Source organism: Trematomus bernacchii, unplaced genomic scaffold (genome assembly GCF_902827165.1).
Source record: "Trematomus bernacchii unplaced genomic scaffold, fTreBer1.1, whole genome shotgun sequence".
Classification (NCBI taxonomy): Eukaryota; Metazoa; Chordata; class Actinopteri; order Perciformes; family Nototheniidae; genus Trematomus; species Trematomus bernacchii.
In genome coordinates, this window is record NW_022988043.1 from 9,210,062 (window position 1) to 9,226,340 (window position 16,279).

At 40.5% G+C, this 16,279-nt stretch overlaps 1 protein-coding gene across 1 annotated transcript in view; it reads right to left on the bottom strand.

The window, feature by feature from the left end:
- The window catches only part of fbxl17 (F-box and leucine-rich repeat protein 17), a 200,639-nt gene that overhangs the window by 118,486 nt on the left and 65,874 nt on the right, over nt 1-16,279 (bottom strand). The window contains exon 8 of the mRNA XM_034118533.1: nt 5,815-5,945. Coding sequence (XP_033974424.1) covers nt 5,815-5,945 — 131 coding nt within the window. The remainder of the gene's footprint in view (nt 1-5,814; nt 5,946-16,279) is intronic.

The window sequence follows — 16,279 nt, forward strand, 5'->3', positions numbered from 1 at the left end:
CTCTGAAACTACAAGCTCTTTTACAAAGGCCCCTTTTTATAAAACTGACAAATGACAGATAACTGGTAAAAAATCTTTAACTTTTTCCTGTTGAGTATAATGGCCTTTTATTATATTTTATTGTACATAATGTTTGTTGGTGACCAGCAATTATCACATCATATCTAACACATTTTATATAACAACTGTGCTTATTCATGAGCAAAACCCCCTTGTTTTTAACTTATTTCAGACTGTACATTTGTAGCATTTTCTGATGTGATTTTTGAAACAGAAACAATAAGGTTTACAGCATTAAATAATAAGCGAATAACCCCCTTTTTCTTGTAGAGAGTTAAACATGATTTATCAGGACATTTAAAGTACTATAATTGCACCCGCATTTAAATGGCTGGAGGCTCAAAGGTGTCCAAGGTATTTTCAAATTCAAACCCATTGCTAATAACCTGATAACGCTAATGTAAAGTGTCAGGTGGTGTGCACAAAGGAAACCTGCTGGCCTGCAGTGAAAGCTTGTCCTAAAGGCCAGACACACAGCCATGCACAAATGCATTACATTACATTTAACTTGTTAGACGCTTTTATCCAAAGCGACTTACATACTCAATACTGTGGACAATCCCCACAGGAGCAATTTGGGGTGAAGTGTCTTGCCCAGGGACACAACGACATGCTGACTGTGTGCAGTGGGGTTTGAACCTGTGACCCCCTGATCCCAACACCACCGCACTAGTCCACTGCGCCACACGCCTTCAATACAGATTGAAGTTCTCTTAGGGTCGTCAACAAATATCTATTATTGTAAAAAGTATAAACATTAACCGGTAGGGAGTTTGCTACAGTAGCCTATCTTTTAGTTTTTATGCATTAATTGTTAATGGAAATGTAACAGATTTCACACAAATGAAACTAAATAAAATGGTTAAATCATTTGGGCTTTATAGAATATCTGAATGTAAAGGTGTAATGCTCCTTTAATAGAATATTTTTTGCCTGATTGGTCATACCTTGGTGAGCATACATTTGATGATTTGATCTTGAAGTGTAACTCCTTGACTTTGCTTTGAGTAGGAGAAAATCACTTGGTAAATGTTCCTCAGTCTTTTAACTCTTCTCCCTCTTACTCGCTCTTCAGACTCTCAGAAACTTGACACATACAGGTCCTGATCATCTTCTTCACTGTGGCCAAGCAACCAACTGTCAATTGACATGTCGTTCATCATTATTATGTGTTCATTTACTTATACGATTTCAGGGTTTAACACTTCTCCAGGCACTGTGGGATCTGCCAGCTGGCTGCGACAGAGTCTATTTGGAATAAGCTTCCAATGCAAACGCCTCCAAATACACACACCTCACAGTTTTAGAGAAGGTGTGATTCTGAGAGAATGCTTCTCCAATTATTTCCCACATTATAAGCTCCTGAAAGTCAGAGAGGGCCCCCGGTCATCCCTCACGTAGTCCGATGACTGTGTGAGAGGGGACAAAATGTAGGACAGACAATTTGGGCTGTGATTTGTGATGCTCATGTGTGATGGATATGCAGAGAATGTTGGCCCGAAGAAAAAAGGGTATGAATATTGATTCCCCGAATTAAATTAAGCTGCTGGAAAGACTAAGAGAAGAAGAAAAGAGAGAGAGAAAGAGAGGGGAATACCAGGGTTTTGGGAAAAGCTTCCAACAAAACGTAACTCAAAAGAAATGACTCACTTATTCCATGCATCTGCTTTCAGTGTAGACTACTGGCCGACTGACCAGAGCTTACTCACAAACACATACATACACAGACATAGACGGAGGGGAACACATCAATCTGCATGTCAACACAGGCTGTGTGACCCGCAGCAGGGTTAATGTTAGCAGAATAGATGCTGACTTTGACCAAAACCACTGAAGAGGCGTTGCCGCAAACTTTATTGCAGCACACTCACACACATACAAACAGAAGGATAAAATTCACATAAAATCCATGTTTAATCTCCTTATTTCTGGCAAATAATGTACAATATAATAAAAACGTATTAGACAAATGAAAAATGATACTATTAAGTCAACAGTCTCCACTGGGCAAATAACTCTAGATATAAAAGAATCTCTATGCACAGACACAACAGAACAAACACAGAATAACAACTACACCATGGGCACAATATAAAAGCAAGACCATGTTTCTGCAATAGATAAAAAAGGACACCAAGCAACAGAAAATGAAAGATAACCATTTCACTTTGACACTGTGTTTTCAACTTGGTTCTCAAAAGTGAGCGCCATCATTTGCGCTGCTGTTCCACTTTGATCACGACACGCTCCCCATTTTCATTTTTTTGAAAAACACAATCACACATTGGTCTGCGATCATTGCTGAAAGGGAATACAGAAAAATAACAGGGCTAACAGTGGCCACCTGCAGCACATCACATCCTGTCTCCACAAGAAATGAGGGTGAACTCAAAATTGGCGTCCTACTGTCACAATCTGCCTGTCAGACTGTGACGATGGGAGCCCATATTTGGTCGACATACCAGCTTTTCTTACACTGGGACGCTGTTTTTGGCCATTACTGAGGAAGATAAGGGGAGCCAGAGGACACGGGGTTTATTATTTTATTTTATATTACAGATAAGATAAGAGGAGAGCAGAAGAAAATAAGAAGAAGAAGGGACGAAAAAATGACTGAAGTGCTTTACCTCCCAAGGAGCTCTATCTCTCAAATTGCACCTTGTGGGGGGACAAATTGATCCTGGAAATAAGGGGTCATTTCCTCCGCCTGTTTACCTGCTCACAGCACACGGTCATCACTTTGAAACACGCTCACCAAAGCTGACCCAGCTGTGCCCTCGCTGAGTTAATGTTAGTCATTCTGGTCTTCACTGTGACAACAAGTGTGGGTGTGTGTTAGCTTTCCCAACAGCAGTGACCCTGATGACCTTTGAATCTTTGAACTTTAAGCCAAATAAAACAATTTAGCGTCTCTGCGGAGATACACTGTCTGTAGAAAACAATGATATATAAAATATTACTTTTCAAACCAATATCAGATGAGGTACTTGAGTGTTGACATAATAAAAAAACTGTTTTTCAGATTTTATCAATTCTTATTTAGAATCACTCAGTGACTCGGACTCATCGAATCATGGTCCTAGTTTGAGTACAAAATATATGTAAAAAAAAGAGGTTGACAGAAAAACTAAATTGAAAATCCAAGTGTGTACAATCCAACCATCTTAAAATCTTACCCCGTCAAACAAAATCTCTCTCAAACACAATGAGGTTAGTTAACCATGCCGTGAAGAGCCACAACCTGCATCCGCAGAGACTGGGGAGATGTGAACTTTTAAAGAGCTGATCTTAATTAAGAGTTTCTCCTGTCCTGGTTGAATATTAAATGTTTGAACACAGTATGGTACAATAATTAATGCCTGTTGTTTTAGAGCTTATTTTTAACTCCTCCCATGCCTTTGTTTTATTTATTACAAAAACAAATTAAGTCATAATTCTGGTATCTTGACACATGCTCTAAGGCTGTAGTTTGTAGTGGAAACACATTATCACAGTTTGGCAAGCACACAGGTCTGGACCCATGGAAACACACACACACCTCATTCGCTCACTTTGTGACGACCACCCAGCCAGTTTCTTCCCTTAAATAAACAACCTCTCCTCCTCACTGCGCCGAACTGTGTGACTGTAAAGTGTAACAATAAAGCGGCTTATGACCGGACTGGAGGCTTTTATTTGCTCCTTGAGAAGCAAGTACACAATACACGCAAACACACAGGTCTGCAGGTCCAGGAGGAAGGGCAATGGAAATGGCCCTCCGCTACTTTTGATGGATCTTTAAAGAAAATAAAAAATACTCCTTTGGGGTGGGGTAGCATCAGAGCAGCAAGCATGTAAGACTGTCCGCCTCGGCCTTTTACTCCCCTGCAGCCTCTGCTTAATACACAAGCCAACAACACAGCAACTGCATGCTGCAAAAAACACACAACACCCTAGCTTTATCTCACACACACAGCATTTTCAATTCCAATATTCCCACAGGTGATCCAGACAAATCCAGTCAGACACACATACACCTTCAGCTCCTGAACCAATGCAGTAAATATCATTATGGCATCAATGAAAAGGATGTGTGTGTGTGTGTGTGTGTGTGTGTGTGTGTGTGTGTGTGTGTGTGTGTGTGTGTGTGTGTGTGTGTGTGTGTGTGTGTGTGTGTGTGTGTGTGTGTGTGTGTGTGTGTGTGTGTGTGTGTGTGTGTGTGTGTGTGTGTGTGTGTGTGTGTGTGTGTGTGATAAAGGGAAGAGGTTGATAACGCCATGTGCTTTGGGGATTTCACCAAACTCCATGTTTTTTGATTGAAAGAAGGCTGTGGTAAGGTATTACCATAACCTTCCCACCACATGTCTGCTGTTTACTCAATAATGCAAGAAAAATGTCACACATGCACACACAGAGACACACAGACACACACACACACACACCCTTTGTTGCTATGCGCCATGGTAAATTCAATATTGTGTTCACACTCCTAAGCCAGAGTGGGAGTACAGTCGGCAGAGAAGCCACAGCCTAAACTGTAAATCAATAGATTAAATGCAAATGTATGAATAAAACACAAGATAATAAATAAAAGAGGAGATGCTTTGCTCTTGCCATCATATTCTGCACAGGTTCTTTACCGTTGCAGAGAGAAAGGGGGCGAGAAAAGAAAAAAGTTCTTGGTTGTCTTTTCAACTTGTGTTCAATATTCACACGGACATCCTTCCCTGTGCAATAGTTGAAATGCCTGCATGAGGCTTGTATCCATTTATTACATTATGTATAATGTGTTTTTGAATGTATGCACAATATAGCAGCATGTGTCCTGCAAATGAAATTACTATACAAGAGTTTGATTATGAAGCATATAAATAATGAGCTCTAAATGTTGTTTGTGAGAGTGTCCGTGAGTAGAGCTATTAAAATCCTTAATTGACTAATAGATTAGTTGATTTAATTGAAAACTCATTCAAACTGTTTTTCAATTGGTCCTGCTTAGATTAAAAGTACCCTGTGGAGTTTTCCTTGAGAACAAACAGTCGTGGTTATATTCTTTGTTTTTCACCAAAACAATCCTCCTTGAAGCCTAGCAATGATGAATGTATTTTCCTTCTCATAACACATTTGCAAATCTTTTTTAACCACCATAGCTTCCTTCCATGTTTAGATCAGATAACAGCCTTCTTCCCTGCCTTTGTCAATGTTGCTGACACCAAGTGTTCAAGAGTCAAATAGTCTGAAAACATGTGCATTATTGCAGAAGGATCTCAAAAACGAGTGTTTACTAAAAACAAAGGCATATTTGTGAATATTATTGTGAAGCGGAGAAGAAACTTTAACTTTTCAATCATCAATTACAGCAACGCATAAAAACATCATGAAAAATGGCCAATCAATGAAAGATGTCTGTGCCAACTTGGACCCTAAAGAGCCATTAGTCAAATGATCAAGTGGCCTTCATACATTTGATTTACTTTAAGTCTTGGCAAAAGCATTAGTATTGGATTTATTATAAAACTTGATTTATTTTGTAGTTTATTTTTTAACTAAGGCTCCTATTACAGACCTGGCAGTCACTTGGAGGTTTTTTTAGTTGAATTGCCTCTTCCAAGGTTTCTTACATTTACAGTTACATTTTCCAAATGCAATGACTTTTAACTTTTTTATTTTCGTTAGACAGAACGACTGTATCTGTTCCTTGGCGGGCCAAAAAACGCATTGATCGATATCGAGTGTGGTACTTATATACTTGACAGACTTATGCACTTGACATACCTGTCGTTGATGCTCCAGTTGAGGCAGAGGTTGAGGGAACTGAGGTTGCGACATTTCCTCACCACCTCCATCACCGTCTCATTGTTGAGCTCTGAGATGTGCCGCAGGTCCAGGACATTCAGGTTCCGTAGCTACAAGAGGAAACACACACACATATTTGAATTATTTAATCATCCAATAACTAGATGACTTCCATTTTGTGGTCAAAATATTGTCAACATCTTTTTTAAGTGCTGGGTTAAAAAAATTGTAATATTTAAAGAAGAGCCGTCTACATTTAAACATTAAAAAGAAACCTGTTATTTCTTTCTTTAAAGAAAAAATATATATATATGTACGGAGCCCCTAAAGCAGGGGTGTCAAACTCAAATACACAGTGGGCCAAAATAAAGAAATCGGTACTAGTCGAGGTCCGGACTGCTTCAATGTTTATTGCAGAACTTATTGAAATTAACTTATTGCACATATTAAACCTGGAACTAACACAGCTTAAATTATTGCCTATAAAAACAACATTAAACATTAAATAATCAGTTGCATTCATTTCTTATGGCTCTATCTGCAGCTTTTCCGGAGTCATTTCTTATGATTACATTTTTCCACAGGCCAACAACAGCTTCAAAAAAACTATTTCTCTCAAAGAAAAAACCAGACATGCCCTGTTGTCGCAAGAAAAGAAGTGCAGAAGGAAACATCCATTGAAACTCAGTGTGCTGCTCTGTGATGCTCAAGCCAGATACTTGGCATCTCATCTTGGGTGCAAGGTCATCAATGTTTGGGGTCAGGCTCTGAGCTGAGGAAATCCTTAGGATTGAGTGAAGGTGTGCGTGCAATATACTGGCGGGCCAGATCAAATAGTAATTAAAAATTATCCTGCGGGCCGAAATTAAATCCACCCCGGGCCTCGAGTTTTACACATGTGCCCCAAAGGGACATGGAAAAAAAAAAAGAGAGAAAAAAAAAAATCGGGATAACGGGTTAGTTTCTCGTGCGCACGAGAAACTAACCCGTTATCCCGACTTTTTTTTGTTTTTTTTTAGAAAGTTACCGGTGCGCCAAGGAGGAAGTGGAGCGCACAGGAGACAACCATTTATTTGCAGACTGTTATGGTTATGTGGGGAAAATGACAGAGCATACATTATTTGAGATATATTTCGTACTCAGACTTCATTTTAAGGACATTTCGGCCAGGGGTGTGTGGTTAAAACGTAGCAGCCTGCGGTCACTCCAGGAGGCAGCGGCACGTGTAACTCAGAGAAGAGCAGCACCAGCGCTCGAAGAGCTTTTACGCACCGCCTACACTGTGTTTACCTTCATTCGAACAGCTAAAGAGTGACCGCAGGCTGCTACGTTTTAACCACATACACCTCTACACACACACACACCTCTACACACACACACCTCTACACACATACACCTCTACACACATCGAACTGCCTGATTACTCCCCCTTTTATTAGTTTTATGAAGGAGATGTCCGGTCACCAAGGCGCATGATGTGCGTGTGTGTGCTCTGCTCAGCTCCGCTCTGTGCAGGGGCGGACTGGGACAAAAAATCAGCCCGTGAATCTCACCCAGCCCAGCCCACGTAAACTGTCAACGGGGGGCTAGTGAACTGTCAACGGGGGGGAGCCTCGCTGCGGGGAAACGGAGAGCCACTGGCTCTGTGTGTATGTGTTCTGAGTGTTTGTTTCCCTATAAAACAGCTGCGGGCAGCAGATACTCTGAGAGTCACGGACATTAATTCATAGATCAAAGCAGACTGGTTTACAGACTCTCCTGTTTTGCCAATCCGGTGCTTAAACAAATAGCTCTACACCCCTGGCCGAAATGTCCTTATCTCAAATAATGTATGCACTGTCATTTCCCCACATAAACATAACAGTCTGCAATGAAATGGTTGTCGCACGAGATACTAACCCGTTATCCCGACTTTTTTTTTTCTCTCTCTTTTTATTTTTTTTTCCATGTCCCTTTAAGGGCTCCGTATATATGTATGCCATGGAAAAGGAAAAAAATGCAATTTAATCTTAAATGGACCAATGAAATTGAGCAGTCAAACTCCCAAGATTTATAAATGAAACTCAAAAAATCTAGAAAAATATCAGAAAATGATTTGTTACTATAAGCAGTGCACCAAATGAGAATAAATATTTGATGGAGGCATGCATGGTATACACGCCTGCTGAATTACATGGACGGTTTTGATGTATCCTCAAGGAATGTGGAAAGAAAATCAGGTTGAACACTGAGTAAACTTGTATACTGCCACATGTAATGAAACCTAACATGGCAGATAAATGATACAACATTGCTGTTACTGTTTAATATTATGTGCCTGCGTGCCTGGTGTTATGAACCAATATGAACATTCACTTTCCATCATCTCTCCGACTTTCAATAATCCCTCGTTCCGATCTGAATACTTTATAAGAGGGGGTTTAGATTAATCCTCCAGTCAAAATCTCTACTTCCTGACACACTCTTAGAAATCCACATAGGCACACTGTTCAACAAGCGCTCCTGCTCGCTGAAACTACCAAAGGCTTTTCAAGTCACAGCACAGGTGTACTTTCTCTGATACATGCTCGAAAGTCTTTAAAGGCACAGGTGCATGCATACACACGCACACCAGGGATGCAAGATAATCGAGGTATGATATTCAGGCCAGTCGCAAGGGAAGCAGTGAGGTAAATGTCAGGGCCAAGGCTAAAGAGAAAACAAGCTTACAGTTGGTCACTGAGCACAATTGTGCGCTCCATAGGTATGACATATACCTAGCAGCATGAAAACACATGGGGGGAATGCATGAGGACCTAGGCCCTCTGGGTGAAGTAAGCACATATGTAAACACTCTTCACTCTTCCCCACATACTGAGAATAAAAGCACAGTGACTCAAACACTGACTGCAAACAAACAACAGCGAGTGTCTGATCCTGCACTGAGCTGAGCTGAGATTAATGTAATAAAAAAGACAAACCTTTACCTTTGTCTATAGTGGCCCCACACAAAATTAGATCCACACCTCTTGGGATAAAAGGTCTGCTTTGGCAGGAAATAAACATGAAACAGATTTTGTTTGAGGCATATATGCACATATTTACTAATGAAACACACATTAAACTGTTTGTGTGTGCAAAGACGGGTCAAGAAAGCAGCAATGATAATCAGGGACAGCTAAACTGACATGATAAACAGCAGTTTTTAATGAAAGTTAAAAAAAAACTAACTATGAATCAACAAAGAAATGCACGCATACTAGCAGATGCTGAAAAGTGGACATTAAAAAGCACACACTAACTGTCATTTGCCCCTGTGGCCAGTGTTGGATCAAAGTGCTAAATTATTCATGCAGAAATAGGCTGCTATATGTGTGTAGGTCTGTGACTTTGTGCGTGTGCGTGCGTGTGTGTGTGCGTGTGTGTGTGTGCGTGCGTGTGATAAAAATCAGACCTGGGTGTAGACTAAAGGATTGCTACCTCTTATATTCATAGCAAAAGACATTCATTCAAACTGTCAACAATGCTCAATCAACAGCAGACACGTACACACAATTTCTCTTGCACACACACAAAAATATATATACACACATACACACTTATTTCCATTCTGTATTCATGGTTTTTGAGCCTGGAGTACATTTTAAAAGCCCTGACATCAAAAGTAGTATTTGTTCTCAAAATCTTTAAAAGTGCTTATGTCTGCTATAGTAGTATTTCTACTACAACCAATAGTAACCGTTTCATTGATGTGGATAACCAATGAGAAATCAGGCCAACTAGTGTGAGTTTTCATTGGCTGAGAGTGTAGCTAGGTTGAAAAGAAAAAGAAAATTTAGCAGATGTCTGGATGAAAGCGAAGTGTAACGTTGTTAATCCATCTGTAGCAAAAGCACCGCAGAGAAAATAAATTCCACCGTTTAGCAGACATTTGCCAAAAGAAAAATATCCTCCAAATCCCTGAATTGAAACTGAAAAAAAAAACCTCTGGGTAATTAGTCGCACCTCCAGAATGTGCCATGCCACAGTGCCAGTGTTTGTTTTCTCATAATTGACAGATTCTCATAATTTGACTCCTATGTGAAAGTTTGTAATGGTTCCAATCCTATTTAAACATTTCCGCTCTTAATACAGCTTATTTTTGCCTCATGTATTCCTGTCATCCAAGAATAAACAGGCATGAAAAAGAAAAAGAAATGGAGAGAAACGGGAGAAAGAAAGCATTTTTTTTCAGACAGAGTGGAAGACAAAGCAAGAGATGCAGACAGTGCAGAGAGAGAAAAGGCGAGATGGAAACAGAGGGGGGAAAAGTGAGGGGAGCAAGTGAGAGAGAAAATAGAGAATAGAGAGCAGGGGATTTGGTGGAGGTTTCGGCATGTTTTTCTCCTCGTTGGCTGAAGTCTGTAACCAGGCAGAGTTTGACTCGTCTCCTCTGACTTGGCAGCTACACCTGGATAATTATTCATGCAGTTCTTAAAAACAGTGAAACCTGCAGAACCCAGCTGCTCTGGGGCCAGCGTGTCGTCCCGCCCCGTGAAAACACATGCATGCCGCAGACATTAGGGATGATTATATGAATATTCCAATAACTATATTCACACTAAACATTAACTCAAGTATTTTATTTGGGTTTTTATTTACATTTTGTTAAAGTGTATAGCTTGACTCACTATATATCATACATATTTTGTATGACTGACTACATTAATTTCACAGAAAAAATTAAGTTACCATTTTTGGTTTAACTTTTACAAGGCAAGTTTATTTATATAGCACATTTCAACACAAGGGAATTCAAAGTGCTTTACAAAAAACATATGAAGAGTTTATTAAATAGGATTGTTATGAATGAAACTGCCCAACACGATATGAAGCAGCAATACTCTTCAACTTGTCAAACTAAAACTCAAAATTAAGCTTACATTTTGCATGCATTAAATTAAATAACATAACATTAATGTATTAAAAATAAATATATTTTATTCTGATATTTACACAGTCCCTCTGTTTTTATTTCAAGTACTTTTTGTTAGTAATTTGTTTACTACTTGCTCTAAACTTTGTTTGCCTGATTTTAAATATCATGTGTTTTATTGGCACTTTTAATTTAATTAAGTAATTATTTCGGAATGCTCAGTTACTAAAATATGCAATATAAATATTTAGGTTAAGGGAAGTTATTTAAGAATTATTTAATTGAATAAATAATAAAGGTATAAAAGTTTTAAAAATGGTTAACTTTTAAAGAATTACTTAAACAATCAACCTATCTCGAAGTATATTTTAATAGGGTTTTAAAATCAACATTTTATTTCTTAATTCAAATGTTTAATAACGGCATTAAACCCCAAAAGATCAGAAAAGTCGTTTCAGGAGTGAGACCCCACCCCACCCCACCCCCACCCCCCCAGGCTTCAGTGAGAAGCCTCTCTCAAACAGGAAGAATGGAAGTCACAGTGAGAGGTCAAACCAGAAAAATAACATTACCCTTCAGCCAAACATAGTTCAATATTTGGAGAGGTTGATTTGACACTTTATTACATTAGTGTATGTCAGAGTCTGGCACACAGTGAGGGAGTGTGTGTGCACCTGTGTATGCTCCACCAGACTACAGAGCTATAACTACCTGTGCTATTACTTAATTTATTTGCACAACGTCAGGCATCATGATGCCAAGCAGGAAGTTGAGGCCTGTGGACCCCATGCAGAGGATGTGATGTCATGGTTTGAACGCTGGCACAAAGCAGCATGAGTTCATGGCTGTTGCTGTCCATCAACCTCAGTGTCCCGGCTGACAAGCAGCTAGATGATATTTAAAAAGCACAGACAGAGCAAGCATTGTTTTAGTCCTAACTGGCAAACATGTTGGGTATGGAAAATATGAGCTGCTATTTCATTGCTGTAGTTAATTTATAACCACTTCGAAGATTTATTATGTGAGTTTAGTCAATGAAAAATATATGTTCTTCATCGGGAAATGCTTTAGATCCAAAAAAGAAAACACATGCACACAAGCAATGTCTATGAAAAAATTGGCTTTTCAGCAAAGCGAACAGCCAACAAAGATGAGTCCAAACCAGTTTATATCATCTCAACAATGCCGTTAGAAGTTTAAACAGTGACTTTGAAGTCATTTACAAAGTCCTGAGAAAAGTCAAAGTCGCAGGGGTGTTGTTGAGGTGCCATTGTGACCCTGACACATTTTGCTCGGCTGTCCGCATGTGTTTGAAGACTGTGAGACGGCATGAGGTTGGGGGCGAAAAGGTGGGACGAATGGCAGAAGTGTCACAAGGTGAATACAAGTGCGCACTCATGCATACACGCTTTGTTTGTTTTTCCATATCGTAACATCCCAGACAGTTCAGTCAGACAGGAGAAATCTGTGTCGAGACAATCCCTCTGCGGTAAGCTTAAATCATGCGCCGCGCCCGCCCACCCCCCACCCCCTTCCAGACGCACACACTGAAAATCATACACACATAAACACACAGGGGCCTGTGCAGACAGAAATATATGAATATTTGAAAAAGGACTGAGGCAAAAACTGGAAAAGGCCATGGGTCTGGTATCACAAATACATTGTCTGCATCAGTCATGGACCAGTGAGCTGATCCGTGTGCGTGTGTGTGTGTGTGCGTGTGTGTGTGTGTGTGTAAACTTTTTTTTTTATCTTTCTAGCGCCCATCTACTGTCTATCACTTATTCGCCCTCTCCTACCCCCTTTTCTCCCTTACAGTCGCTAATCCTGCATGTGTTGGTGTTGATAACAAACTCAGTGGCGAGGAAAGGCTTGAGGAGATAGAGAGTGCTGGTTTCTCTTCGCCGCTCTAAGCCAAATGACCACATCGGCACGCGCATACACACTTACGTACACAGGCAGTAGTCTGTGCGACAGCACTGGATGACAGTCACAGCACAGTGACACTAGTTGGGCCAATAATGAGACATGATATCCCCCCCCTCCAGAGGTCAGAAACCTCTCTATCTGTCTCTGGGTTAAAAGTCTTAGAGCCATAAGAATTATTCTTCAATTACTCTTGCGAGAGACACACATCATCCTTAGGCTCTTCTCTGCTCATTATATTCATAAATCCCCCAATCTCCTCCATACAGCAGTGAAGAAAATTATTATTACAATTTCAACTCATTTTGCGACCCCCACAACCCCATTACCTTTCTTCCTCTAAATCCCCTATGCTCTTTCGTCTCCACCACCCCTGAGACACAATACACATGAATCCGTACACAGTCACACACACACATTTGTACATAGGAAAAGGTACACACACACACACACACACACACACACACACACACACACACACACACACACACACACACACACACACACACACACACACACACACACACACACACACACACACACACACACACACACACACACACACACACACACACACACACACACACACACACACACACACACACACACACACACACACACACACACACACCACACACACACACACACACACACACACACACACACACACACACACACACACACACACACACACACACACACACACACACACACACACACACACACACACACACACACACACACACACACACACACACACACACACACACACACACACACACACAGTTTGTGTTGGGGGTTATCAGTATGACACAGGGCACTGTGATTATGTATTTCCTGTGCTTCAGTCAGAGGGAGGAGATAAGGGTCCAGCAGACTACAGCAAAGCCAGTCACCAATCATCCAAGGTGGGGAGGGGCTGGTGGAGTGGAAGGTGTGAAGGTGACAGTGGGTGAAGACCTGCATCTTAACCTTTTGTATTTCACAACTTCAAAACCGCTTTCCTAACCTAAGGTCGTGGACATTTTGAAGTTAAAATGGGAAAATAAATACTTTTCTTAAATGTTGCTCTTGTTTTTCCTATTTCTTAAGAGGTTGTAGGCTAAATCTGAACCTCAATGCTGCAAGTATATGCTACGACACTAAACCACGGGAATGGATAGAACATATGATTCTGGTTGAGAAATTACATAGCTTCCCTGTCCCTTTCCCAGACTGTTTTATTTGCTCATAAACACACGGAGAGAATGAGGTATTGCCCACGGTCCAAAACCTGTCAAATTTAGTGTGCATTTATTGAAGGTCCCAGCTTTTTCGTCTGGAGAAGAAACAAGGAAAACACTGAAGCGGCACGGCTGAATTAATCTACAAGAGCCAAAATTAAGACCAGAAACATCCAAGATCTGCACATCATAGTGACAACACATAGCTATTAAAGTCTCCAAATATATCTCTTTTCATCTCTGACACATTCTTCAACAGTCTGTTCATTTGTTATGTCTTTGGCCCGCTCTCCCTCTCTCCCGGGGGTGGGAACTTCCACACATACAAAAAAGGCATTTTGAGGCCCACAGTGTCTTAGGGCAATGATAGGCTGATGTATGAGGAGGGGCATTGTGGGCAGAAATGACAAGCAAAGGGAAGCCATCAGTGGGACATCTAAGGGTCGAGGAATGAAGGCTCTCTGGCACCCAGAGCTGCTCTCAAACACTGACTCTCTGATACAGCCGACCTTGGACTTAATCACTACCAGAAGAAAAGAGCGGCGCTTGACAGGAAGATGGAGGGACGGTGCGAGAGTGTGTGTGAGAGTAAAGAAGAAGAAAAAACACACTAGTATTAGAAGATAGAACAAAAATACACACAGAGATTGACAAACACCAAAAGCATAGAGAGACAACAGGTAACAATACTGTTCAAAGAGAGGGATAATGTCTCTGTCCGTGTCACAGAGGCTGCCTGAGAAGCAGAGAGAGAGCACAGAAAATGCAGTATGTCATCCACTTCTGAAACACACATAAACCCCTTTCATCATACACACACACACACACACAGATCACACTCATGCTTGCAAAGTGATGCCTTCCACCCTTTTTATAATGGCCAACACCTCCATAAATCTATTGCACTTCCACCTCTGGGGCTGGTCACAGGCTTGACTAACGAGTAGAGCGCCTGAAACTAAATGAGGAGAATGATTAATATCATACAGGACCACAAAAAACACATAGAAAGTCCTCAAATGAGCTGCAAACAAACCACTGAATGCTCTGGGACACCCACAAAGCCTCCACCCCAACATGTTTTGTATCCATTACACAGCCTTGGGATGTGACAACCTCATCAATAAAACTATTATTAATGTCAAGGGCTTGGAGCTGGCTTTGAGCTTCAATCTCAACACCGACCATAAATAAAAATGTACAGAGGATCCCTAGCACGCCAACACAAAAGACCACATCAGATGCACGTCTGCTTTACAATCCTCTCTTTTGTTTTGACATTTAAAGCCGTTTGTAATATCTCATGTTCAAGCAGTAAGGAAAGTGTTAGAACGCTTGTTTTCGATTAGCATCCTTTATTCTTTCAGACAGCAGACAAATCTTGATTTTCCTTTTTAGTCGCTAACAGGATGATGATTTATCAAACAGAGTTACAAATATTGAGCTTTGTTGCACATCACAGAGGAACCACGAAGCTGCCGTAGGACTGAAAGACTGAAAAGTATTAGGAGCATAAATGCCACAGCTTTACAGTTTACTCTACAGACCATCGGCATCGAACTCAACACCGTGGGTGGCCTATTTCAACCATCAGCTCACTTGATTAAGAAAATACGATTTCAATTGATTTCCTCAAACCCTAATTTGCGAGAAGTCGGTATGAAAAAAGAATATCAATCTGAAATGAGTGTGTCATATAAAAGAAGTTAATAAAAGTAATGGATTTTCTTCGCTTTTTTTCTGGTGGTGGCTGTGGCAAGTTAGGAGGTTGGGAAGATTATCAGCAAGAGAAAGAGCAATCGAGGAAGAAAATAAGTGGGAGGGAGAGTGTCATCATCGAACAAGAGAGCTGTGCAGCAGTCCTGAAATCACATGCGGGTCCACGGAGTCATCAGAAATGCAACGATTCCAAACGCCAGAATATGATTTTCAATTGACACTGGATGGGACCAAGTGGGAATGAATGAGAGGATACATCAACTGCTAAACGAGATAATTACTGTCAGAGATTATAGAGGGATGGAGAGAGGAAGTAGAGAACCAGAGAGGGACTCATGGCTGAAATGACAGAAACAAAGAGAGCTGTGATTTGACTCTAAATCTGTACAGATAAAATGAATGTGGTCTTTGAAACATTTCTGCCTCATCACGATTCAAGTATTATTATCTTAGAAATTAAGTATCTAAGTGGTTGACTAAATCTGTGTTTGATTAATAACCCTTTTAGGTGGGCAAATTGTGTGTTCTGTAAATGCTGGTGAGGCAAAACTGACAGGTGACTGATTTAAAAAAAAAGTGTAATAAAAATCAAATCAACCTATCATATTTATTTACATAAACTCTTTTAATTCATCAGTTGCCTAATTGCTCAGCTCCAACGCCTTTCTGCAGGGATGTA